General features: G+C 57.1%; 2 protein-coding genes across 2 annotated transcripts in view; both read left to right on the forward strand.

The window, feature by feature from the left end:
* LOC136005875 (hydrocephalus-inducing protein homolog) overlaps window positions 1-13,190 on the forward strand; it is a 42,789-nt gene extending 29,599 nt beyond the window's left edge. Inside the window, exons 16-29 of the mRNA XM_065663768.1 lie at window positions 383-526; window positions 1,256-1,569; window positions 3,510-3,549; window positions 4,258-4,467; window positions 5,334-5,471; window positions 6,239-6,416; window positions 6,876-7,006; window positions 7,733-7,866; window positions 8,736-8,872; window positions 9,721-9,848; window positions 9,936-10,127; window positions 10,523-10,672; window positions 11,410-11,574; window positions 12,990-13,190. Coding sequence (XP_065519840.1) covers window positions 383-526; window positions 1,256-1,569; window positions 3,510-3,549; window positions 4,258-4,467; window positions 5,334-5,471; window positions 6,239-6,416; window positions 6,876-7,006; window positions 7,733-7,866; window positions 8,736-8,872; window positions 9,721-9,848; window positions 9,936-10,127; window positions 10,523-10,672; window positions 11,410-11,574; window positions 12,990-13,190 — 2,262 coding nt within the window. The remainder of the gene's footprint in view (window positions 1-382; window positions 527-1,255; window positions 1,570-3,509; window positions 3,550-4,257; window positions 4,468-5,333; window positions 5,472-6,238; window positions 6,417-6,875; window positions 7,007-7,732; window positions 7,867-8,735; window positions 8,873-9,720; window positions 9,849-9,935; window positions 10,128-10,522; window positions 10,673-11,409; window positions 11,575-12,989) is intronic.
* A 1,341-nt stretch (window positions 13,191-14,531) lies between these two features.
* On the forward strand, window positions 14,532-24,881 carry LOC136005876 (hydrocephalus-inducing protein-like; the record flags this gene model as incomplete). The annotated part of the gene is made up of 7 exons (XM_065663769.1): window positions 14,532-14,729; window positions 16,085-16,248; window positions 16,548-16,698; window positions 16,947-17,171; window positions 17,817-18,020; window positions 18,465-18,857; window positions 24,837-24,881. Coding segments are annotated over 7 exons (1,380 nt in total), but the record flags the coding sequence as incomplete, so codon positions are not given.
* Window positions 24,882-24,899: the final 18 nt, after the last annotated feature.

Below are 24,899 nucleotides of genomic sequence, written 5' to 3' on the forward strand. Positions count from 1 at the left end.
GTAAGAAACTACTGTATGGGAGTGGAAATGGCCTTGTGCCTTGTGCCTGTGTGTGCTCTCTGGGCAGGAGAGGACACACAACTGGAGCCAGAGTGGGTTCACTTTCTGTTTTGGATCTTGCTGAAGCAGCTGCCTCCTCTGGGGGGCTGCTCCCTCATCTGTACGCGAGACTGTTTCCCTGTCCCCTGGGGAAGGCTGTGGGTTCTAAACGCGAAAGCGTCTGCTAGAGTTGGAGGACAAACTTTGCAGAGGGGTAGAAACCAATCAAAAGAGTAAATAGAGATGGATGCACTTTTGGGGTTGGAAAATTTGAAATGCGTCTGAAGGGGAGGAGGTCCATGGCCACTTCAAGGTCATTTTTTCTTGTCTCCTGTTTCTGTAGCACCCCGGTGATGTCCTGGCTGTGATGTACAAGCCTCTCTCTGTAAAGAACATGTGCTCGCTGCCCCTCAGCGTGGTCCTTGCCTTAGAGCAGCCCTTCTCCATCTGCACTGCGGACCAGCAGCCTCTCCCTGCAGATGCTCAGGTGAGCAGCCCCGGACTTTCTTGGTGCTGGGCTTTGAAGAGGGATGAACGTGGTGGTGTGTCTCTGTTGGGAGGTCCTCCATGATGGAAGTGTGTTCTGTAGAGTCTGCAGTAAAGTGGCCCAAGCTAAATCAGATGTGAAACGAGCTGCTGAAGGAAACAGAATGCCATCTGAATGGGGAAGAGACCTCCTGGCTTGAAGACAGGGGGAGGAGGGAGCAGGCACCCAGCTGTGGGCAAGCTGTAGGAAAGGTGTCTGCTGGAAGGCATGCCAGCTCTCCAGCAGCCATCCTCAGATAAGCTGGGGAACAGCTTGCTGTCTTTGAGGGCAGCCCTGCCTTTGGGAAGGCTGAGGTAGGCTTCTCCAGCTGCTGTCTGGCTCCTGCCCTGGTGTGTGCGGAAGGTGTTGGGCATGGGCTCTGCAGTGCACGTGTTGTCAGAGGTGCAGCCACCGCTGTGCTGCAGGCTAAAGGAGTTCCTCCAGAGGGCGAAGGCCTGGGTGCCAGAGTGCTGCTTTGGTTGTGTTTAGCAGGTGGCTTCTGCGGCTCCAGAATTCAGGAGACCAACGTGGATTTCCTCTTGTATTGGTGCAGAGCACAGAACCGTGAGCCTCAGGCAGCTTCAGAAAAAAGTGCGGTGCTTGGTCAGACAGCGTGAAGAAAATGAAGGATGAAGCCAGAAGCCCGTGTTGGGGTCACACGTTGAACATTTTCTCTTCATCTCCTTGCAGCCCATGAAGCTGAGGACAGGGGAGGAACTTCAACTCTGCATCGGATTTAACCCTGCTTATGAGGAGGATTTGCTTATCCGGGCAGCGGAGAAGGCTCTGAAGATCAAGTTCCTGGAGCATCCTCACGAAGAGCAGGTCACCGTCCGGGGAGAAGTCTACTTCCCGAATCTCCAGATCCAGAGCACGGTCGTGGACTTTGGCTGCATCTTGAATGACAGCAAGGATGTGCGTTACATGGAGATGACCAACTGCAGCCCACTGGTTGTCCAGTACCACTGGGCATTCCTGAAGGACAGCCAGGTGAACCCAGTGAGGTATGCGCACCTCTCCCTCTCCTGGAAGCTCTTCTTCCTGATGTCCTGTTTGTGGTTTGCAAAGCCCGAGGCCATTTGCCTGATCTGCCAAATTGTTTTCAACCTTCCCTTGAGGAAATCACACCTCTGAGTTGTGCTCAGCCAAGGTGCTCAGGGAACAGGTGATCTCCGCCGGTTTGATGCTGGGAAGGAGACAGCATTCTCCAGCCAGGCTGGGACTGTAGGACACTACTGACCCTTTTCACATAGCCATAAGCTGGAGTCCTGCTTTATCTCTGCAGCTGCAAAGCCATGCTTCGGCACTTGGAGAAGCGGATGTAGAAGGTGTCCTTCCCTGCTAAGCCCATCTGTTGTCATTTTGTACTAAGATCCTACCCAGGCACTGCCATCAGAGTGACACACTGCTGTCGCAGTCCCTTGCTCTGCTTTGCTGTAGGCCTGTATGGGTTCCTGGGGGCAGGAGGGCTGATGTAGAAAGCTGCTTTCTCAGATCTTCGTGGCCTGAGGCAAACAGCCCCTTGAAGTGAGTGTTCATCTCTTGAACTGCACGTCACATTCACAGAAGAGCTATGTAGAGTTTTAGTGAGGAATGGCAGGTTCTGCTGTGACTTTAGGTCCAGCTGTAGATGCTGGAGGGAGCCCTTGTATGGACATCCCTGGGAAGGAGGACCATGCAGTGGTGGTCTATGGTTTCCAAGGCCAAGAGCAAACTTGTAGTGGTGCTGAAGCACATCTAGAAGCACATTCCTAGTGTTCCTTCTGCTGCGGCTTCTCTGCATAGCACAAAAGTCTGCTCTGGGCAGTTTGAAGGACGGTAGCAAATGGTTTTCCGTAATGCCCTAGGAAACGCAGCAAAGTTCACCACGTGGCACTGAAGCGCTGTTATTACAAACAAGGGAAACGATCAAGAAGCAGCTGTGTGAAGGGAATTGGGATCTGACTCGGAGGAGGTGACCTCTTGGGAACTGGAGATGAGCTGTGGCTATTAGGAGGGCTTGGGGGAGACGACCAGGGCACTGGGGCACTCCGGGGTGCTCAGCAGACACCATGAGATGCTGTGTGCCAGAGCTGGAAATGAAGATGGTCTCCAAGGTGTTACCACCAAACACTCAAAGTGTTCATTAGGAGCCTGCAGAAGGGCAGCGTGTCAGATGTTATTTCTGGTCCACACTAAGCACTGTTGGTATTCTAAATCATCAGCTCTAACTCAGTCTGACATGGAGGGAATCAAGCATCAGGTCTCATGAAGGGGAGATCAAAGACTGGAACTTTCCCTACCTGGGACCTTGCTGGAGCTGGTCATCAGAGACTCCCAGGATCAGTCGCGCACGTTTATTTTGGTCAGGAGAGAAAAACGCTGTTTCTCTGCCTCAACAAGACTTTGTGTGTTTACATTTTTTTCTTTCTAATTGTCCAGCCCGTTCTTTCCTCCTTGCTCTTTGGTCATTGCTGCTACCTGGGGCAGAGTGATCATATGAGCAACACAATCCAACTGTTGCTGTGTGGCTGGACATAGGCAGTGTAGACCAACGTGTGCCCTTTCTCTGACTTCTGAGGCACGAATCTCTCGTGGTTACTCTTGTTGTAGACCCACGTGGTTAGAGACAGACTAACCCTAAGCCTCAGCCCTTGGACCTCTGAGAGCTCAAAGCTGAGCTAAGCCTTTGCACCAAGGTGTTTTCTCCAGTGACGGAATGGATCTTCAGAATCACGCAGCAGGAGATAGCAGATCTGGAGGCAAGCAGTTGCCAGCTGCCTGCAGCGCTGCTATAGCAGTGTCATTGCCAGGCGTTGACCTGCTCCATCCCAGTTTTGGAGCTCATTGCTGAGCTCACACCACTGATGCCCCCGCAGGGGCCCCATCCTGCCGAGGAGCTGCTGTGCAGACTTCCCTCCCTCCCACTGCAAGGTCCCTGAGCAAAGGTCTGTTCTTTTTCCAGGTTCATGGAGACAGAGCCCCTCGCCTTGGGTGTGGAGGAGGTAAGTGGGAATCTGTCTCACTTCCACATTTCCAGTGTAGCAAGCAGTTACGTACTCCCACTCCCACTGGTGTCCTGGGTGCTGCTGCCAGAGTGGCCTCATGTCATAACAAGCGCATCGCTGGTCATTGGAGACGCCACATGGGAGGTGTTATAGGGCTGGTCAAGAACACTCCTTGTGCGGCAGCTATGGAGGACTTTATCCATCTTGGTCCTCATCTAGTGGTGGGTAGGAAATTCCTGCAGCAGCATTTGCTGCAGCAGCATTTGCTGCGGCAGCAGTTGCTGCAGCATCTGGAGAGAGCAGGATGTGAATCAGAGACAGGGAAAAGCATGAGGAGTGCGAGGAGCTGGGCTGGATCCTGCCCCCGGCTCCACAGGCTCTCAGCTCCCAGTCTCGTGTTCTTCTGAGGGCAGGAAAAGGTGTTTTTGAAGGCAAGTTCTGCAGCAGAGAGAATTTCTTGCTGCCAGGAGACACCACAAATGAATGTAGTGTATTAGCTACTGCATTAATTGGGACTGTGGGAGAAGGTTTTCCCCATGGTCTCTCCGTTGGTGAGTGGAGCGGCTGCAGTGTGAGATGAGGAGGATGTTGCCTGTGTTTGAGGAAGAGGCCCCTGCAGCCACGTCTGTCCTTTGTCCCAAGCTGAGGCTGCTCTCCTGCATCAGTCCCGTGCTCCACGTGTGGATCTCTCCTCCCTGCCTGCAGGTTTTCGATATCCTGCCGCTGCACGGTGAGCTGCAGCCGGGCCAGAGCCAGCGCGTCTCCTTCTCCTTCTTCGGCCACGCCAACACCGTCAGCCAGGTCACGGCGCTGTGCAGGGTGGAGGGAGGCCCGAGCTACGAGGTGGCTCTGCGTGGGGAGGCCTCGCGCATCAGCTACCTCCTGGACACCACCGAGATCGACTGCGGGCTGCAGGTACCGCATGCTGCTCTTGTCAGTGCTCCTTGCCTCCAAGCATGACCGGTGGGCTGCTGCCCACCCGGGTCCAGGGCTCTCCCCCCTTCCCAGCTGCTTCGCTGGCTCTGTGGCTTGGAAGTCCAACGTTTGGGGGATACCTCCAAGCTGGCGTTTAATGGCCATCTCCACCCCAGCCCAGCCCAAAGCTGGGAATCCCTCCTCTAACTAACGCTGCCTCCTGGGGCAGGCAGGATCCCAGTGGTGATCTGCAGAGGGATGTGTCCCTCAGACATCCATCCGCTGATCTGCTCCTAAAGCCCAAATGAGGTGCTCTCTTTTAATGCTCCTGATTCATCAACCAAGGGGGCAGCTGACCTGGGCTTCCAGTCACCGTAGCCGGATAGAATGTCCCCGAATAACCCTCACTGTACTTCTTTCCGGTTACAACCCCCACAGCTGTTTCCAGCTGTTGGCCCTGTGTGCGTTGCCCTCTCTCCCTCCCTTTTGGCTTGTGTTGTGCCCACAAATACTTGTGTGCAGATGCCTTTTCTCCTGAAGTGCCCCAATGCCTCCTCCTGTGTTTCAGCTCGCAGTTGGGTGACACCTTCAAGTGCAGAGAGCTTGTGTCCCCTACTTGCTTTATTACTGATCTTTCCATGGTTGCTATTGCACCTCTGCCACAAATAGCTGTTCCTGTGTAGGGCCCAGGGGTACCCTGTGGCCGTGGGCTGCCCAGGCTAACCCAGAGAGCCCAGTGCCCATCTCTCCTGTGCGCTCCCTGCTTCTGGGCTGTGTTCCTTTGCTTTCAACACGATGGAAGAGGAATGAAATTCTTGGCAGCAGACGTGTGCCTGTAACTTCCTGCTCTTCTGTCCTCTGCTCAGGTGTTTAACAAAGTCACGGAAACAGCGCTGACCCTGCAAAACAGCGGGAAGCTGGGATTTGCCTTTGCGGTGCTGAGCCCCGGCACAGGCACTGCAGCCAACCCTCTGCCTGGCGTGCCCCTGGTCGTGCCCAGCAGGGTGAGTAGCACAAGGGCTTCACCCGGCCTGTGTCAGGCTGCCCAGGAGAGCGCTTTGGGGGAAAACAGGGGGAATGAACACACAAGCCCCGTCCAAAACCAGCCAGGAGAGACAGGGCTGTGAGCGACTGTTGCAGAGGCAGAGGAGGTCCATCGAGCAGAATCCTAACGGAGCCCCTGATTGTCCTTGGGTGCCGCTGGCTCTGCTGTCCTACAGCAAGCACCAGTGGGAGGCACGAGTGCTCCGGGAGCTCTTTGGAGCTGAGTGCTGAGCTCTCTGGTTGTGCCATCACTGGAGCATCACTCCATCGCAGCTTGTCATCCTGCCTGGGTGTCTTAGAGCTGGAGCAGTGTTCCTGTCTTGGTGCCCTTTTGCGATGGGAAGAGGAAGCCAAAGGGCCAAGTGGCTTCCACCTTCCTCAGTGCCTGTCCGTCTGAGGGGTGACATGCTGATGTCCTCTCCTGCAAGCTGCTGCCAGGAGCTGCTGGCCCTGCTGGAAGCAGAGGCCCTTCTCCGTTCTTCCAGAGCAGCTGGTGAAAGAGCTTTGGTTTGTTGTGCCTGGCTCTGGCTAGCAGAGGGTAAACCCTGTGAGCAGAAGAGCAGTGAGACTCAGGCGTTTGGATACAGGAAAGCTGGAGGTGGTGATGTCTGATGTTTCCTTATGTATGAGAACCTGTCTTGTGTTCTCAGCGCGTCTGTCATGTGAGCCATCCCTCCAGTGAATCCTCTTTGGTACACTGCGTCCCTCCCTCTTGTGTGCCCTGCAGGGTTACGTTGAACCTGGCAAGCAGCAAGTGCTGAAAGTGTATTACCTGCCAGGAGTGCCTGGAGTCTTCTGCAGGGCTTTCCAGATCCAACTGGGTCACCTGGAGCCAGAAAAAATCTCCCTGAAAGGAGAGGGGACCTTTCCCAGGATCCACTTGGACCTGCCCAGGAACATCAAAGGTGAGCACTGCCTGTCTGCTCGGCTTTCCCCCATGCCATATGCCCACAGGGCAGCTCACAGGCACCTCGAGCAGGCCTGGAGGTTTCAGGGCTGTCAGACAAGGTCAGCCCTCTGGTTGCTTCTTTAGCCTCTGGCAGATGAGCCCATGTGGGCTTTGCCGCAGGAACCATCGTGCACAGCTTGCCAAGAGGACTGGGAAGATGATGGCTGGGCAGAAAAGCTTGGGAAAGCTGTAATAGAGGCTGGCAGGGATTTTGACAGGGGTTGGGTTTGCATCACGCTGTGGGGCTGAGATGCTCCTGTGTGGCGAGAAAGACGGGTGGGGGTGAGAAGCAGCAGGATCTCCTTTCCCTACATTGCTGGAGCAGTTTGTGTCTGGGTGTCGGGGGAATGGGGCTTCCCGTCTTCCGTGGGATTTGTGCTGCCCCACTGCTATGGGTGGTGTCCTGTGCTTTCAGGCAACGCCAAATATGAGAAGATCCTCCTAAAGGCCAAAGAAAAGCTGGACAAAGGCAGCCAGAGAGAAGAGGCCATTGCTCTGGGGGAGGCTGTGGCAGCCGAGCCCCGCGTGGACGACTCGGGCACCGTGGTGAGTAGAGATGCTGCCCTGTCCCGCACGTGCCACCCTCCTGCGAGACACTGGAGCCCCTGCGCCCCACGGCAGCTGCCCAGGGCCCTGCCGGCACTGGGCACCTCCCTGCACACCCCTGGCCACGGAGTGTGTCAGCTCAGCGTGCCCCTTGGGCTGCCCACCTCTGGGAGTTGTCCCTCGTGGTGATGCGCCAGCTCCTGACTACCCCAGGGAGATGCTGAAAGCTGTGCTGGGGCAGTTGGGTTTCTGGTGCTCTGAAGGACACACAGGGCGGTGCTGGGGGGTTTGTTGCTCACCGGCCAAGCCCTGCCAGGTTTACAGAGCGTAAAGCAGCAGCCTGAATGCAGCCTGAGGCTGTGCTGTGTTCTGTATCTCCAGGAGGCTCCAGCTCTCTCATGGTTCCCTTTCCAGGAGAGCTTTTGTCCAGGCTGCTTTGGCACTGACTGGAGGCAGGGACATACTTGGAGCTTTGGAAGGTTTCTGGCTTGTTTGTGTGTCTGTCCAGATCAGCTTTGATAACTGGGCAGGCAGAGACACTGGAGTTCATTTCTGTGGGGATATGATCCTGCCTGAGAGAGCAGGAAGTGTCACAGACACCAACCAGTGAGACAGACTGACTCCGTCGCCCCTCTCAACAAGAGCAGGGTGGGATCCTCCACCCGAGACAAGCTTGTGCCTTGGGAAGGACCTTGGCTAACCAGCCCCTGTCTTTCCTTTCCTCAGTGGGATGCTCAGCTGCAGATGCAGATGGAGGAGATGCTGATTGAGGAACATGCCCTGGAGCAGCAGAAAGCTCTCGCCTCCCGTCCCCTGGAGGACACTGCCTTTCACCAGCGTGTACATCGGAGGCTTCTCAAGTTAGTAGGGACTCCTGTAGCCTGTCTCCTGTAGCAGTGCAGCCCTGCCCCTGAGAGCTCCTTGTGTCTCAGAGTTGGGAATAGCTGAAGACTTCCGAAAGGGCCTGATGCTGAGAGCTACGCCGTGCTCCCTGTGGGCAGCTCGGTGTCCTCACTTGCACAGTGCTACCCTGAGCTCTGGAGGTGCTCCACTCCCCACAGTTGCTGGGTTCTGTTCTCAGAGCTGAGGGGGTGCAGACCAGCAAGCCCTTGCAGACAGCACAGGCACCACCCCTGCTGACCAGCTGTGAAAGGGGCATCTCCAAGCCGGCGTCTTTGTGCCGAGAAGCAGACCCCACTAAGCAGGAAGAGCAGGGAATGGTCCAGATCCCTTATGTGCTTTTCCAAGTGGGATTGCCTGCAAAAAGACCTTCACAGCAATCTTGTAGTGTTGGTTACTGCACGCGATACTCTCAAGCGCTGCTTTGGGGACAGATCTGGCTGCAGAGCAGTGGAGGTATCCTCTGCAAGGAAATCCTGTGAGAAGGTCCTGAAGCAGTTTCAGGCTTGGGCCGGACACCAGCTTAGCAGTTTCATTGAGACCCGTGGAGACGCAGTGGACTTCTCTGCAATGGCTTTTCACAGCATAGGAACTGTGTCCAGTACCCGCTTTAAACTGACTCGAAGATCCCGTTGGTGGCTGATAAATCCTAGGCCCTGCACTCCCCATGACTTAGCCAAGTCTTATTACTGGGTGCTCAGGTCAGGCCTTGGGTTTCCTGGGCTTGGCTTGAGTTTTCACAGCAGTGGATACAGAATTATCCACTCCATTTGCTTCTCCACCCCACGCCATGCTGGGCTTTACAAAGTGTCCTTCCTCCTCCTTTCAGAGCTGAGCTGCCCAAATACGTCCTGGACCTTGGCTATGTCATTCCCGGTGACATCCACACACACATGGTGAAGCTCACCAACACCGGGCACTTCCCTGCATCTTTCAAGGCCGATGGATATGTCCTGTATAACACAGGTAACCAGTGGTAAAGAGGCTTCACGGGGGCTTGAAGGGGCTGTCTCTGCCACATCAGCTGGAGCCATTGGGCATGGGGAGATTTGAGTACTTCCTTGGGCAGCTTTTTCCTCCTTAGTACCCCTCTGGCCGGTGCCCTGTTCAAGAGCCTGAATTCTGTCGAGCAGTGCCCAGAGACCTGGTCTGCCTGTGGCTGCCCTAAAAAGTCATTGCAGGGGCCAGATGGGCTGATCAGCGTGATCGCCTCTCAGCATCTACTGCTCTTGGCTCCCGTGAGCACCATCGGAGTTTCTTCGTGCACTCTGAGGGATTATGTTGCAGCCAGATGGACCCTCTGTGGTTCGGAAGTGCTTTGTTTAGAGTTCCTAGTGCCAGAGCACTTCTGCTCAGCCTTATTGAACGGCCTGTGGGATCCTGTGCCGTATTGAAACAGGCTTCGCAAAGAGGCCTTGGGGTAAGGCTGCAGCTCCGTCGCACGGGGACTGCTGTCTGTGACGGGTGGCCAGGCGTCTCTTCTAAGCCGCTGTCCAGGGAACACCACAGCATTTGGTATCTTAGTTGGAAATTGTCCTTTGGAGAGGTGTATGCGTCCTTCCCTGAGATGCCTGCTGAAGGAATTGCTGGAGCTCCTCAACCAATGTGGTTCGTTTTTACCCTGCAACCCCTGGATTCTGGCTGTGAAAATCCTTTTGCTTTGGGCAGTGACAAGGGGAGCAGAGCAGCTTCTCTGGAGGTGGAAAGGGGTCTTTCACAGAGCTGCCAGCCAGGACACCCCTGTGGCCTTGCCGTGCTTCTGAGCCATTTCCTGTTGCTTGTGTATCTCAGCTGCTTGATTTTCCTGTGTTCAGGCTTCAGCGTGTGCCTGGACCTTGTGAAGCGCCTGCCCTGCTGTGAGACCAAGACATTTGAAGTGTGCTTCGACCCACAAAGTGCCAACGTGCCCCTGGGAAAGGTGGATGTGCTCCTGCCCATCAAGGTAGGCCAGCTTGTGGGGCAGGCAGCAGGTTGGGCACAGCAGCGAGTGTCAGCCGGGCTCTCAACTGGATGCTCTGTCCTTCTCTAGGTCAGAGGAGGCCCCACGTTCCAGGTCCGCCTGCGTGCCATTGTGGCTGAGCCGTCCCTCTGCCTCTCGAGGGACAGGCTGGAGTTCTCCTCTGTCCAGTGTGGGCAGTGGCAGGAAGAAACCATCCAGCTCCACAACACGTCCCAGGTCCCCTGTAAATGGTCCATGAGCATGAATGAGGCTGTTAAGGAGGTAAAGCACAGACAACGTGTAACACACAACTTCTCGGTTGGGTTTTCTTTGCCTCTCTTGGCTTTCCCGCCCCTCTGGCTGCCTGAGCACTTGGGCTGCAGCTCGCTTGAGGAAGCTTTTGAGGGTACAGAGCAAGGCTGGTTCACCTGGGCCTGCTCACTAGCTGACGCTTCACTTCTCTGCCATCTTCACCCATTCCTCCCCCTCCGAGGACACTGCCTCCCCATCTGCCTGCCCTGCCAACATGTTTGCCCTCCAGTTCTAGGCAGGGGTGGCCACGTCTGGGTGGGATGAAGGTGCTCCCTGCACCGTGCCAGCATCTCGGAGCACTGCAGGAACCGAGGGTCTGTCCTCGCAGACCAAGGAGACCTCACGCGACTGGTTTCTGTGCGCAGGTGGACAAACATCTGCCAGCGAGCGAGCGTGACAAGCTGCGGGAGGAGATGAGGCCCGCGCCCTGTGGCTTTGAGGTGCTGCCCTCAGCTGGAACCCTCGCTCCAGGACAGCAGTGCCATGTCCAAGTCCGTTTTTCACCCACGGAAGAGGTGAGTTTGGTGGGTGTCACCCCCAGGAGGACTGTCAGGGCAGTGTGGTAAGGGGAGGCCAGCACAGGGAGCGGGGAATGAGCTCTGCCTCCGCGTGGAGCTTTCTGCCAGCCCTGTGCCCACCGTTCCTCAGTTTCCCCTGCACGGTCCCACGCAGTTTGGGAGTCAGCTTAAATGGTGGAGCATTCCCAAAGGCAGTTTGCATGTGGCCACCGTGACTTGGAAACTGGCAGCGTGTGACAGGATGGACCCAAGTGCTTCCATGGCTGGGGACAGTCACAGGGATCTTTCAATTGCTCGTGGAGATTTCAGCGTCTCGTGTCTGGCTTTGACCAGAGCCAAGCACTGAGCAGAGAAGACGATCCTTATTTCTGTCCAGTGAGAGCTCAGCTGCCTCTTTCACACAGCTGATGTTTGCCCGGTGCTGCAGCGCCAGGACTGTGTCTGAGAAAGCAGACTTTTCTCACGTGCGTTGCGCTCCCCCACGACTAGGTGAAAACCTCTGATAGGCTGTTTTAGATCCATCTGGTAGCCAACTGACCACTTACACTCCCCAGCAGGACTCACCGCAGTTACTCAGAGCCATGCAGATGCTGTAGCCCCTGCTCTAAGTAACTGCCTGGTTTGGGTTCAGCTTAGAGGTGCTGAGAAGACCCCTGAGCCTGGGGCGATTGTTGCCTTAGAGGCGCTGTCACCTGGGGCTTCACGGAGGAGCTTTCTGTGCTGCTTCTTTGCAGAAGTGCTACCGGGGCGAGCTGCAGATCCAGATTTGCCAGAGCAGCCAACGCCTGCGGGTGCCGGTCTTGGGATGTGGTCTGGAGCCACGGCTGGAGTTGAGCCCCGCAGAGCTCGAGCTGGGACCGCTGCTGCCACAGAGCCATGGGGAAGAGGGGACAGTGGTGGTGAAGAACCCCTGTGGGGTTTACTCACTGGAGTTTGACCAGCAGCACCTTGCTGAGGAGCAGGTGAGGGGGAAGGTCTGTGCACGCTCCTGGAGATTCCCAGCGCTCCAGCATTCCCAGGCTTGTGCCAGGGAGACGGGGGCAGCGCGCAGGGCAAAGCCCGGTGGCATTCCAGGGTTAGCCGGCTCTGCTGGCAGGCTGTGGAGGGACTTGGATAATCCCTGCCACTGGGGGGAAAGAATATGGGAGGGGATGGCTCGTCTGGGGAGTCTGTTCACGTGGTGAAGGTCCAGAAACTCATGCTGTCTGTGGTTTCTCTTCCCTCTGTGCGCAGCTCCTACGGACACCTAAAGACGACAACAGCCACAACAGCTTGTTGCTGCCTCTGTGTGCCCCGGCTGAGAAGCTGACTGTTGAGGCCCAAGGAAGGGGCATAGAAATGAAGGTGAGATGAAATCCAAATGCTAAAAGTGCAGGTGGCAACCAGCATGGTTTTCTCATTTCCTCATCTCTTCCCCAGCGTACCATGGTTTGTGTTTCTGCCACGAGAGTGGCAGAAAACCTCCTTCTTTCCTTTGGCTTGATATCAATCCCTCCTGCCTCAGGTTGACGTTGTGCATCCACCAGGAAAGGTGGTGAAGCTAGGAAACATCTGCATTGGGCAGACGGTGAAGAAGATCGTCACCATAGCCAACAAGAGTGCAGGCCCTCTCGCCTTTAAGCTCAGAGTCACATCCACCGTGCCAGAGTTGCAGGAAGCTGGGGTAAGTGCCATTCCTTCTCTGCAGAGCACTTTAGCGTGCCTGCAGGGAGCGATGAGCTGCTGTGGGTGGGAGGTAGTAGCTAATGACAGCTGTGGGCTGCCCTGGCTGCCTGTGCCTGCCCCGTCCTCCCTGCTGGCACTGCTCTGCCAGCAGATGCTTGCAGTGTGAATGCTTCAGCTGAGCTGGGTGCCAGACCTCCCCGAGAGCCACAAGTGAGAAGGCGGCACAATTCCTCTAACCTGTTTTAGACGCATAGGTCAGGATGCAGCCACATATTTTAGATCTGGAAAGGCGAGGGAGGTGAATCTTGAAAGAGGGAGGGTTACAGCTCTGTTGGAACTTCCATGAAAGCTTTAGAAGGCAGAGGTGACCTCACCGTGACCAGGTGGACACATGGCAGAAAACACCTTTGGTATTACCTAGGAATGCCTACGAGGGAATGAGTGGGACTGGGTCAGTGTTGGTGCGGACAGAAGAGGAATTGGAAGCCTCTTCCCTGAGTCTGGTGAGGGAGGCTCCGCAGCTGGCTTGCCAGATGAAATAGTCTCCACTCATCTCTTCGGGTAGGTTCTGTGCTTGAAGCCCAGCAAGGAGCTAAAGCTGAAGGCCAGAGGAGACACCTGCAAAGTGGAGGTGACCTTCTCCCCGAAGCGCCGCATGCAGCCGTTCAGCGGGGAAGTGCTGCTGGAGTGCCGCGGGCTGGTGCGCTCCCTCTTTGCGGTGCGCGGCTCCTGCCAGGGCAGCCTCGTGAGCTTGGACCAGGACCAGCTCAGCTTTGGAGCCGTGGTACGGCAGAGCTACACGTGCCGGCGCGTCGTCATGCGGAACGCGGGCGACGCAGGAGTCAGGTAAAGCAGGACCCCCCCGCCTCTCTGAGGGCTGATTGCTTGGATGAGGGTTGTGAGGAGCCGTAGTGTGCCCAGATAGCTCCTCTCTGCTTCTCCATCCCGCTGGAGAGTCGTGCAGCCATGGCCGTGCAGTCAGGCCCTGGCAGTTAGCAAGGGGGTACGAGCAAAAGCTCATTTAGAGATGGGTGCAGTGGGTCCTGCCCAGCCTGAAGCCTTATTGCCAGGTGGCTCAGCATCAGGCCTGAGATGTGGTGGGAAAGCCCACCAGAGACGGAGAGCCTCACGCTGAGACTTACCCTGCCTTGACAGCTCCCCGTGGCTAATCCTTCTTTCCTGTCCTTGTGCTTTCCTTGGCAAGGTTTTTGTGGGACGTGGAGAGCTTCCAGCCGGACTTTTCTATCAGCCCCACAAAGGGTTACATCAGGCCAGGGGTGGATGTCCCCTTCATTGTGACCTTCCGCCCCTCGAAGCTGAGCCAGGCTGTCCAGTACGAGGGGCTGCGGTGCTTCATCCCGGGCAGCGAGGCGCTCCGCCTTACGCTATCAGGATCCTGCGTGGAGGCCCCTGGCACCAGAGAGGTAACGCAGCAGGGACAGGATGGGCCCCTGGACCCCAGCATTTGCGCCACATCTCTGCCAGGGCAGGAACTGAAGGACACTTGCGAGCGCAGACTGGCTTGTGCCGGGGTATCCCAGAGAGAAAGTGCTGGGCAGGACTGCCAGAGTTCCTGAGCCCTGTCATTGCCTTTCTCCCCTGTTCGAGGTGTTGCTCCTCCAGTGAGCAGCTCGGTTGTCCTGGCTCTGCACTGTAGCACCCGTGCCGTGGGAGCACCCTGCCGGGCTCTCCTGAGACCCTCCCCACAGAGCCACCCCGCTGTATCCCAGCACTGCACCCGCAGCCACACTTCTCCCCCGTGCCGGGCCAGGGGAGGGCATTCAGCAGTAGGAAGGGGCAAGGCATCTGCATCCAGCCCCTGGGAGGGGGTAGCTTGGGAGCAGTTGGCTCTTGCTCCCAAAGAGAGCATGGAGCTCCTCTTCATCCTGCCCATGAAGGAAAGGGCTGTGTGGCTGCAGATCTGTCCTTGCACAGCAGTTTCCTTTCAGGACTCCCCTGAAGTTTCCTTTCACCCAGCATGCGAAAGGCTTGTTCTGCTCCCTTCTTCAAGAACAACCAGCTTGATTTACTCCAAAAGCTGTGGCCAAAGTGTAATTTTTGCATGTGACAAGGAAAAGCTGCTCCCCGTGCTCCAGGTCCTGGTGTAGAGCCAGCGTGAGAAGAGTGGCAAGGATTGTGGGTACGACCCCGCAGCCTCTGTGCTCCTCTGTTGCAGACCCTGACTTTCAGCTGCAATGTGCGTGAGAAGCAGAGCCAGACCATCCTCCTGTCGAACCCGAGCAGCGAGGCCTGGACCCTGCAGCCCATTGTTGAGGGGAAATACTGGAAAGGGCCTGAATTTATCCATCTGGAGGCCAGGCAAAAAGAAAAGGCCTACCAGGTCACCTACAGACCCCTAACCATGAGCTGTGGGAACAAGAAGCATCAGGTAGGTGAGCTGTGCCAGCGTGCTGACCCTCGTAGGTCACTCTCCTTTGGGCAGGAGGTTGGCCGAGATGACCTTTGGAGGTCCTGTCCAAGCTGAAGGTGTCCTGTGCTCTCTGTTGGAAGGTGGGTTTTGTGGTGGCTGGGGGCCAGGCACGGGCAAAGGGCAGATGGGAAGTCGGGACTGAGCACCAAACGTGTTGGAGCAGCTAACGTAAAAAGCCAGGCTTTCTGCAGGCCAAGAAATGAAGTTTGTTCTGCGTAGCTCTGGGTCGCTGCTTGTGGCAGCCCAGGGGGCTCAGAGACCCCCATGCTCAGCGCACGGGCTGCACAGGCTCTCCAAGCCCCGGGCACAACCACTTCTGCCAGCAGCACCTGGCTGGTGTCCTTCTGCAGCTTGCAGGGAGCAAGAAGGGCAAAGCTGCCCTGCAGTTTGTCAGTGCCGTCCTGGCCGTGAGCAGGCAGGTGGGAAACGAGAGAGATCTCTTGAGCGTCATGCAGGAGCTTTGGGAGGAGCCCTTCCTGCAGGTCTCAGGCTGGGCACATGGGGGTGACTGGCCCCTCTGCAATGTTTTCTGTGCCAGGCCAGCAACAAGCTCCCAAATCCAAGGGGTCAGTTCAGAAGGGCTCTGTGGTGCTGGAGCTGCCGGGTCCTTGTCGCGCTCCTTGTCCCGCTCCAGCTGGCCTTACAGTGGGCCAGGTCAGAGATTTCTTGCCTCAAGTCTCCAGGGTGCTCAGCAGATCTGTGCCCTTAGGGTCGCACGTGCTCAGCATCTCTTTAACGTACAGCCTGCGTGAGGAGTCTTGCAGCTTTCAGCTGCTGTGGAGGCAGAGGCAGGTGTCTGGGATGCACGGGCACCCAGAATGAGCATGGATATGAGCTTTCCATGGCCCATGTCTGGGGGCCCCTGTTGTGCCAGCTTACAGGCTGCTCTCTGGTCAGCGCTGTTGGGGCTAAGGCCAGCAGGACTGAGGCAATGGAGCTCATCAGGGACAGCCACCCCCTGCCCACGGCTGTCCCTGCGTGAGCACAGGCTGGCAGGGACATGCCCAGGTGAGTGGGGCCAGTAAGGGAGTGTTGGGATGTGCAGAGCAGCTCTGCTGCAGGGCCCGTGTTTCCTTGCTTTGCCCAGAGATGATGCCTCTGTGTCCTGTAGCTGTGCCGTGTCCTGTGGGCCACGCACCCGCTCACAAGCAGCTCAGAGCAGGTGCGACGCTGGCGTCTGTCTCCTGCGCGGGACAGGGCTGCAGTCACAGCTCTGCCAGCTGGACGTGCTGAAAGCTGCCTCAGTGAGAGCCTCAGGCGTGGGACTGTCCAGGGGTGCTCCAGAGCCGACTTGTCCTATTCGTTGTCTGTAGGGCTCCATCTTCTTCCCCCTGCCGGACGGGACAGGCTTACGCTACCAGCTGGAAGGAACTGCTGAAGCCCCCAGGTGTTCAGGGGCCATTTCCCGGCAGGTTCCGTGCAGGAATTCCCACACGGAGCTCATCCCTGTGTCCAACTGGCTGCAGAGACCACAGAGGTGAGTCCAGCCCAGGGAGTCTGGCCTCATGAGCAATCCCTGCAGCAGCACAAGGAAGGAAGCTTCCAGTGCCTGGAAGCTCCCTCCTGAAAGCTTTTCCCACTCCTTGGCTGTGTCTGGCCATACCCACGTTCTGCCTGTGCAGAGCCATCCTGGAGGGCTTACCTCCAAGGGGGGTGAGAGCTGGCGCCCTGTGCCCGAGGCACTGAGGATGAGAGGGACTGTATTGTACCCCCGCACGATGGGTATCCTATGGGAGTCCTTCCTGTTGACCTTCACTGCGTCCTTCTCACCCGCAGGTTCCTGGTGGTTATTGACATGCTCAAACCAGAGAACCTGGAAAGCAGTTCCGTGCTGCAGGGGTGTTCATACATCGACGTGCCGAGCTCTGCGAAGAAGGACTACCAGCTCACCTTCTTCTCCTACAAAGAAGGAGTCTACAGGGCAAAGGTGAGTGAGGACACTGGTCTGCAGGGCCCTTCAAGGAGCTGTTGGCTCACTGAGAAGCTACACGCCCGTTTTCATACCTCCACGTGCACGGGTCCTATGAAATACCACAGGTGCTTTCTCTGGTCTTGCACTCCTCCTCGCTGGGTGCTCATAGCCATTCCTGGAAGCAGGGCGCTGAGCTCGGTGGGCTCTTCCGGGTCTGTTTTCATGTGTGGAATGAGCAGCACTTCCCTTTCTGTCTGATTCAGGTGACCTTCCTCAACGAGACAACCGGAGAGTACTTGTTCCACATGGTGACTTTCAAGGTGATGGCTTCGGGACCCATCGGCACTGTTGAAATGAGCACCGCCGTTCGGCAGAGAGTGTCCTCCACCGTCAAGGTGGACAACCCTCTGCCTGTCCCGGTGACGTTTGCCATCAACTGCAAAGTGCCGGACGTCAGCGTTCCACAGCACTTTACTGTTCCTGCACAGTCAAAGGTAGGAGCAAAGCTCCTCCGGCTCACTCTGCTCTCCCTACTCGTGGCCGGAGGGGGGGCTCTTGGAGGGTGATGCCTGAAAGGAGCCATGTGGGGCCTCTTTCCGTGGTGGCAGCTCCCTGCCGATGACGTAGAGAGGGAGCAGTGTGCGAGAATATCCCCAGTGGGAATCATCCTGCGCTGGTGGAGTCTGCCCTGCTGGCCCCTGTAACACGCCGCCATTGGGCGTCACGTGGCAGGCCCTTGTGCCATGTGCCCCTCATTTAATGTGTTGCTTCCAGGTGCGAGTGGCTGCAGGACAAGCCTGATCCCGCGGCCAGGTTGTCTGCAGCCTGCATTGACAGGAGGTGGTGTGTGCCCTGGGGGAGCACAGGGGCTTTTTAGGGTGGGCAGCTTCTGGCATCATGCTGGAGGGCTCTGAGCTGTTGGGATCTGTCCCTGAGTGAACCGTCCCCCAGAAGGAGCAAGGCTGTGCCCGAGAGAGAGGGAGTCAGAGCGGGGAAGGCAGCCCAGCCTTCAAGCGCTGCCTGAGCAGAGCAGGGACCAGCTGCCCCCTTCTCAGGCACACGTGTTCCCTGCCTGTGCCTGACGCCGTGGCTTTTTCCTTCCTTCCTCCCAGGTGGATCTTGTCTTGGAGTATCAGCCCCTGAAAACGGGTGAGAGCACGGGGCACCTGGTGCTCCAGAGCAGCGACTTGGGCTCTCTGTCTTACAACCTGCAGCTGAAAGCCACCTCGAGCAGGCCAGAGAAGCCCGTGTATTTCCGCACCACGCTGGGCTCCCGTCAGACCATCACCACCAAAATCCGGAATTTTGCCCAGCAGGAGACCGAGTACCTCCTACAGGTGAGCCCGGGCTGCCAGGGCTCTGGCTGGGAGGCAGCTCCTCTGGCCAGCACCAGCCCTCTCCACCAGGGGGTCCAAGTGCCTCTGGCGTGGCCTGGCAGAGCCAGGGTGGCCATGTGAGCCCAGGGGCCTTCCCACTAGTGTGGGCTTGTCCTCCCTTGCGGGCCCGTGTCTGCTGCCCTGGTTGGAGCTGCTTTTGCAGGCCCCGTGGTGCCTGGGCTTGCTTCCCGCTTGCAGCCCAGGTCTGGCAGTCTTGGGGCTTGGGTGCAGGGTTGTTCCTGCTGGGCACGTTTGCACACTTCTCGTGCCCATTCACCGCAGGCACTCACCAGGGCTATGGTCTGGGTGGGACGGGCCAGGGCCAGGGGACCATCGTGTTCTTCCCGAGGCGCTGGCTCTGCTGTTGTGACCAACCCCCCATGGTCTCTTGTCTCCCCTGCGCAGACCGACTGTGCCGACTTCCGGACGGCAAAATCCATCAGTGCGGCACCCGCCAGCGCTGGGGGCTCGGAGCTGAATGTGGAAGTGACCTTTGAGCCCTGCCACCTGGGCAAAGCCAAGGCCACGTTGCAGCTCAGCTCTGCACTGGGCGGGCAGTACTGCATCCCACTCATCGGCCTTGCGCTGCCCCCTGAACCCCAGGGCCCCTTCCTCATCCCAGCCGGCGGCACCATCTCCATCTCCTTCAGGAACGTCTTCCCGAGGGCCACGGCGTTCCAGTATGCCGTAAAGCACCCGGCCTTCAGCGTCAGGGCCCCCGAGATGCTGCGCGCCAAGAGCAGCACCACCATCACCGTCTCCTTCACGGGCGGCCCGGCTCCTGTCACCAGCAGGCTGGTGGTCTCTTGCCCTGGCGGCTCCTGGATCTACCACCTCCGGGGCCTGCCCTCCACCCGCAAGTGACCAGCTGCCCCTGGCCCTTCCCGCCACGTTCGTGCTCTCTGGAGCCAATAAATTTCATTTAGCATCCTCCCACACGACGTCCTTGTCTCTAAACGGGAGAGGCATGAATTCGCTGGATGCACAGCCGCTGGACAAGGAATTGGCTGGATGACTGCACACAGAGAGTCGCGGTCAACGGCTCAATGTGTAAACGGAGACCAGTGACGAATGGTGTCCGTCAGGGGTCGGTGTTGGGGCAGACCCTGTTCAACATCTTTGTCGCTGACACAGACAGTGGGATCGAGCGCCCTCAGCAAGCTTGCAGACAACACCAAGCTGTGTGGTGCAGCCGGCGCGCTGGAGGGAAGGGATGGCATCCAGAGGGACCTGCACATGCTGGAGAGGTGGCCAGCCTCATGAAGTTCAGCAAAGCCGAGTGCAGGCTCCTGGCCCTGGGTCAGGGCAATCCCAGGCACAGCTGCAGGCTGCGCAGAGAAGTGATTCAGAGCAGCGTGAGGAGAAGGACCTGGGGGTTGGAACATGAGGCGCTTCAGCGTGCGCTTGAGCCCGGAAACCCCCTGTGTCCTGGGCTGTATCACCAAGAGCATGACCAGCAGGTCAAGGGAGGTGATCCTGCTCCTCTGCTCTCATGAGACCCCCCCTGGGAGCACAGTGTACAGTTCTGGTGTCCTCAACAGAAGGACCTAGAGCTGTTGGAGCAAATCCAGAGGAGGGCCACGAGGATGCTAAGGGGGATGGAGCAGCTCCTGTACAAAGACAGGCTGAGAAAGCTGGGGCTGTTCAGCGTGGAGAAGGGAAGGCGGGGTGGAGACCTCATAGCAGCCTTCCAGTATCTGAAGGGGGCCTACCAGCATGCTGGGGAGGGACTCTTCATCAGGGACTGTATCAAGAGGACAAGGGGTGATGGGCTTAAAGTGAAACAGAGGAAGTTCAGGTTAGCTAGAAGGAAGAAATTCTTCACTGTGCGGGTGGTGGGGCACTGGCACAGGTTGCCCAAAGCAGTGGTGAATGCTCCATCCCTGGCAGTGTTCAAGGCCAGGTTGGACGGGGCTTGGGCACCATGTTCTTGTGTGAGGTGTCCCTCCCTGTGACAGGGTGTTGGAACTAGAGGATCTTAAGGTCCTTTCCAATCCAAAGCGTTCTACGATTCTGTTATTCTCTAAGATTCTTTGGGAAAGCGCGGTTAAGACTTCAGTCGGTTCCACTTAAAGGTAAAAATTTGAGAATGAAGACCTTAGGCCCACTATAGGAGAGGATCTGGTTCAAGACCGTCTTAAGAACCTGAACGTGCACAAGTCCATGGAACCTGATGGAATCCATCCGCGGGTCCTGAAGGAGCTGGCGAATGACGTTGCTAAGCTACTGGCCATCATATTTGAAAAATAATGGCAGCCAGGTGAAGTTCCCGACGACTGGAAAACGGGAAATATAACCCCCATTTTCAAGAAGGGGAAAATGGAAGACGCGGGGAATTACAGAGCAGTGAGTCTCACCTCTGTGCCTGGTAAAATCTTGGAGCACATTCTCCTGGACAGCATGCTAAGGCACATGAAAAACAACAAGGTGCTTGGTGACAGCCAGCATGGCTTCACTAAGGGGAAATCCTGCCTGACCAATGTGGTGGCCTTCTATGATGGGGCTACAGAATTGATGGACAAGGGTAAAGCAGTTGATGTCATCTACCTGGACTTGTGCAAAGCGTTTGACACTGTCCCACACGACATCCTTCTCTCTGAATTGGAGAGATATCAATTTGATGGATGGACCACTCGGTGGATAAAGAACTGGCTGGACGGCCGCACGCAAAGAGTTGTGCTCAATGGCTCGATGTCCGGCTGGAGACCGGTAACGAGTGGTGTCCCTCAGGGAGCGGTGTTGGGACCGGTCTTACTCAACATCTTTGTCGCTGACATGGACAGTGGGCTTGAGTGCGCCCTCAGCAAGTTTGCCAGTGACCACCAAGCTGTGTGGTCCGGTTGATATGCTGGAGGGAAGGGATGCCATCCAGAGGGACCTTGACACGCTTGTAAGGTGGGCTGATGCCAACCTTATGAAGTTCAACCATGACAAGTGCAAGGTCCTACACCTGGGTTGGAGCAATCCCAGGCACAGCTACAGGTTGGGCAAAGAAGAGATTCAGAGCGGCCCTGCAGAGAAGGACCTGGGGGTGCTGGTCGATGAGGAAATGAACATGAGCCGGCAGTGTGCGCTCGCAGCCCAGAAAGCCAACCGTATCCTGGGCTGCATCAAAAGGAGCGAGACCAGCAGGTCGAAAGAGGTGACCCTGCCCCTCTACTCTGCTCTTGTGAGACCTCACCTGGAGTATTGTGTGCAGTTCTGGTGTCCTCGACATAAAAAGGACATGGAACTGCTGGAACAAGTCCAGAGGAGGGCCACGAGGATGATCAGGGGACTGGAGCGCCTCCCGTATGAAGATAGGCTGAGCAAGTTGGGGCTGTTCAGCGTGGAGAAGAGAAGGCTGCGTGGGGACCTAATAGCAGCCTTCCAGTACCTGAAGGGGGCCTATAGGGATGCTGGGGAGGGACTCTTCATCAGGGACTGTAGTGACAGCACAAGGGGTAAGGGGTTAAAACTTAAACAGGGGAAGTTTAGATTGGATGTAAGGAGGAAATTCTTTCCTGTTAGGGTGGTGAGACACTGGAATGGGTTGCCCAGGGAGGTTGTGAGTGCTCCATCCCTGGCGGTGTGCGAGGCCAGGTTGGATGAAGCCTTGCGTGGGATGGTTTAGCGTGAGGTGTCCCTGGCCATGGCAGGGGGGTTGGAACTAGATGATCTTGAGGTCCTTTCCAACCCTAACTATTCTATGATTCTATGACCCTGGAAGGGAGCTTGGGCTGTCTCAGCGTTGGCTGGCAGTTGAAGGTTATGAAGGAAATAGCAGGAAGCTCTACTAGTGGGCTCCTATTAATGATGTCAGCTGTGGTAGAGCTTTTGTAAGAGGTTTCCTTTAGTTAGAGAGCTTCTGCCTTGGTGCCTTCAGCACACAGGGGTGTCACGCCTGAGGTGTCTTTGCCTGAGCTCTCCAGTTTCCAGCTGGATTCGTGGCTGGACATGGTGCGGGACATGTTTTGGAGTGTTTCCAGAGGCTGGCTGCCTGGAGAGCCAGTTAGCACTCGGGGCTCATATCCTCCCTGCCTGTGTTGTAAAGGCCCAGATGATGAGTGTTGGTTTCAAAGTGAGGGCTCCACGTTCCCCGCCAGGCAGGTGTGAGGATTTGCTTTGCCTGTGGCCCCGAGTCTCATGGGAAGCTTTTGTTTCTGGCAAACGCTGTGCTGCAAACGTGTGAAGCTCCTGGCAGCTGAGATGCCCCGGGCAGTTGGGTGGCCTTGTGTGGTGCGTGTGCCCGTGTGCGCAGGCTTAATGGGTACAAAGTCATCGACGGGTGCTCACCAGGGACAGCAACAGGGGTCACCCCAAAGGCAGCCTGGCCATGGCCCTGGTGTGGCGGGGCTCCTCGTGGGCCAGCAAAGTAGGAATTAAATGGTTGCTTTGTAGTCAGTGCGGAAGCTTTTTTCTTTCCTGCTGAAGCAGGGAAATTCTTGGCTCATCTGCGGTGTCTCCAGCAATTTATGTGTCGCTCACGGAGCGTGACCAAATGCTGCTGTAAGGTGCACTTTAGCCCTGGTGCAGGGCTTCACTGTGGGGGAGACATTGAAGGCGTCGGGGGGCTGCAGGGATCCGCAAGGCTGTAGCTTTAGCAAGGCCCTGCGGTGGCCGTGGAAGCCACGTGTGGCCCTCGCCTATTGTGACGTACAGGGGAGCTGCTGCTGTTAAATGCGAGCAGCAGCCGTGGCCCAGTGAGAGCAGGAGTTGCTGAGCCGCTGAGGCAGGAGCAGGCTTGAGCTACTGTCAGGCTCTGAGCTCTGCTTCCTCGAGGCGCTGGTGAAACCCTGCCCTAGCTGGCAAAGCCAGAGCGTTGAGGAGAGGGGCTGGGCAGCCCAGGTGCCAGCCCTGTCCTTTGCTGCCCAGGTTCCCCTGGCTGTTGGCAGCCCAGCAGCAGTTAGCTGCTGTGCTGGTGGGCAAGAGCCACACCGAGGCGTCCCTGTGCGGCTCCTGTCCCTGCAGCTGCCCACAGCTGCCGAGCAGCGCGAGGGCATTCAGGAGCCAAGGCTGGGCCCCGCACGGAGGAATCCTCCAGGAGAAGCGTGAATCACCCGTGCTCAGGTAGCGTCTGGCCCTGGGCAGGGAGGAGGCAGCTCCGCTGGCAGCAGGGATGGGGCAGTTGTGTGATAGCCGGCAGGATTTAAACATCCCTGGGCTAAGAGCAGGGCTGGGCAGGTAGAAGGGCTTGAACGGGCTCTGAAATTGCCGTGCAACTTGCAGTGAGGGTAGAGACTTGGAGCTAGGCTGTAGGTCCTGCAGCAAAGGGAGCCTTGGCTGTCTGAGGTGGGGAGCAGGGAGCCGTGGGGTGGTGGGCTGGAGGGGTGCTGTGTCCTGGTGGCTGGTTTGTCCTGCCCCTGCAGGGAGATGTGCCCGATTGCTCCGTTGTGCTCCTTTCCTGCTCCTCTGGGAGGCTGGTCCCTGCAGGCTCTGGGGCTGTGGAAGAGCCTTGCTCCAGGGCGCGGGGGGAAGCTGCTGGGCTGGCTGGGCTCTGGAGGTTGGAAGCCCTCTGGAAATAAGCATTGTGGGGGCGACGACAGGGTTCGTTTCAAGTGAAGTGAAATCACAGCTCGGAGAATTGGAACGAATAAGGCAGTTATTCTTAAGACCCGGTAAGAAACCACTGAAACCCAGCTTAATGCTGGATCATCCCCATTAGGTTTCTCCCTTGAAAAGGAGTTATTTCCAGCTCTAAATCCCAGCTCTTGCTGCAGCAGGTCCTCCTGTCCGTAGGGCAGTGCAGAGCTCTGGAGTTTCTTGCAAGGACAAAAGGAAACGGTAGCCTTGTTTCCTGAAGCCGTGGAGGGCCCGGCACCACAAACACGTGCCGTGCTGTCGCTGCCTTGGCAGTAAAGGAATGAAGTGATTGCCTTGCTTGCAGGGTGTGGGGAGCAGTCGAGGGGCAGGGAATGGCCATCTTTGCCTAGATGCTGTCTTGCTGTGTACAGCAAGTGCACACAGCAGAGGTGATGTGGAGCACAGGGAAGCAGGAGGGAATATCATCCTGGATTTTACGTAGCTCTGAGCTAATTGCTCATGTGCCTTCGATGGTTTCCTGCTTTTTTCCTGCTGTGGCAGCCTGGAGTGCCTGGAGGGAGCCTGGAGTTTGGGTGTTAACAAGTGAAAATTAGGGCGTCCTTCTGCATGGAGAAATGCTCTTGGGCAGTGGGGTGATTTCCTGCCTGGAAGGAGCCGTTTTTGCCAGATAATCTTTGTAACGTGAGCCAGGCAAAGTAGCCTTGAGAAACTATAGTTCTTAATCAGAGTCTTGAACTCTGTGCTGACTTAGTTAGAAACATCATCAGGCTCCTTGCAGAGAGGGTGAGAAGTGCCAGTAGCGCCTGGTGCGTCTGTGTGGCTCGTGGGACTGCCCCCAGAGCAAAAGGCTGTTTTGGCTCAGGGTCTGTTTGTTGTGGGGTTTTACGTCTATGAATGGAGCCTAAATATGGTCTAATCATGAATGAGGGTGGGGAGGCCCTGTGTTCTCCGCTTAGGAAGGATGCCAGAGGCTGGAGACACAGCTGTGTCCTTTGGGTGTGCCAGGAATGGCGAGGCCCTGGCACAGGTTGCCCAGAGAAGCTGTGGCTGCCCCATCCCTGGCAGCGTTCAAGGCCAGGTTGGACGGGGCTTGGAGCAACCTGCCCTAGTGGAAGGTGTCCCTGCCCGTGGCAGGGGGTTGGAACTGGGTGAGCTTTAAGAGCCCTTCCCTGAGGTTGCGGGGTTCCAGGGTTCCGTGGGTCCAGGGTTTTAAGGTTCTGGGGTTGTGGATTGTCCAACTGTTGCTTCTTCCAGGCGACCTCTGCGACATGGCCAGTGGCAAGACCCCCCGGCCCATGAGGTCCTCCAGAAGGGCGG

Source organism: Lathamus discolor, chromosome Z (genome assembly GCF_037157495.1).
Source record: "Lathamus discolor isolate bLatDis1 chromosome Z, bLatDis1.hap1, whole genome shotgun sequence".
NCBI lineage: Eukaryota > Metazoa > Chordata > Aves > Psittaciformes > Psittacidae > Lathamus > Lathamus discolor.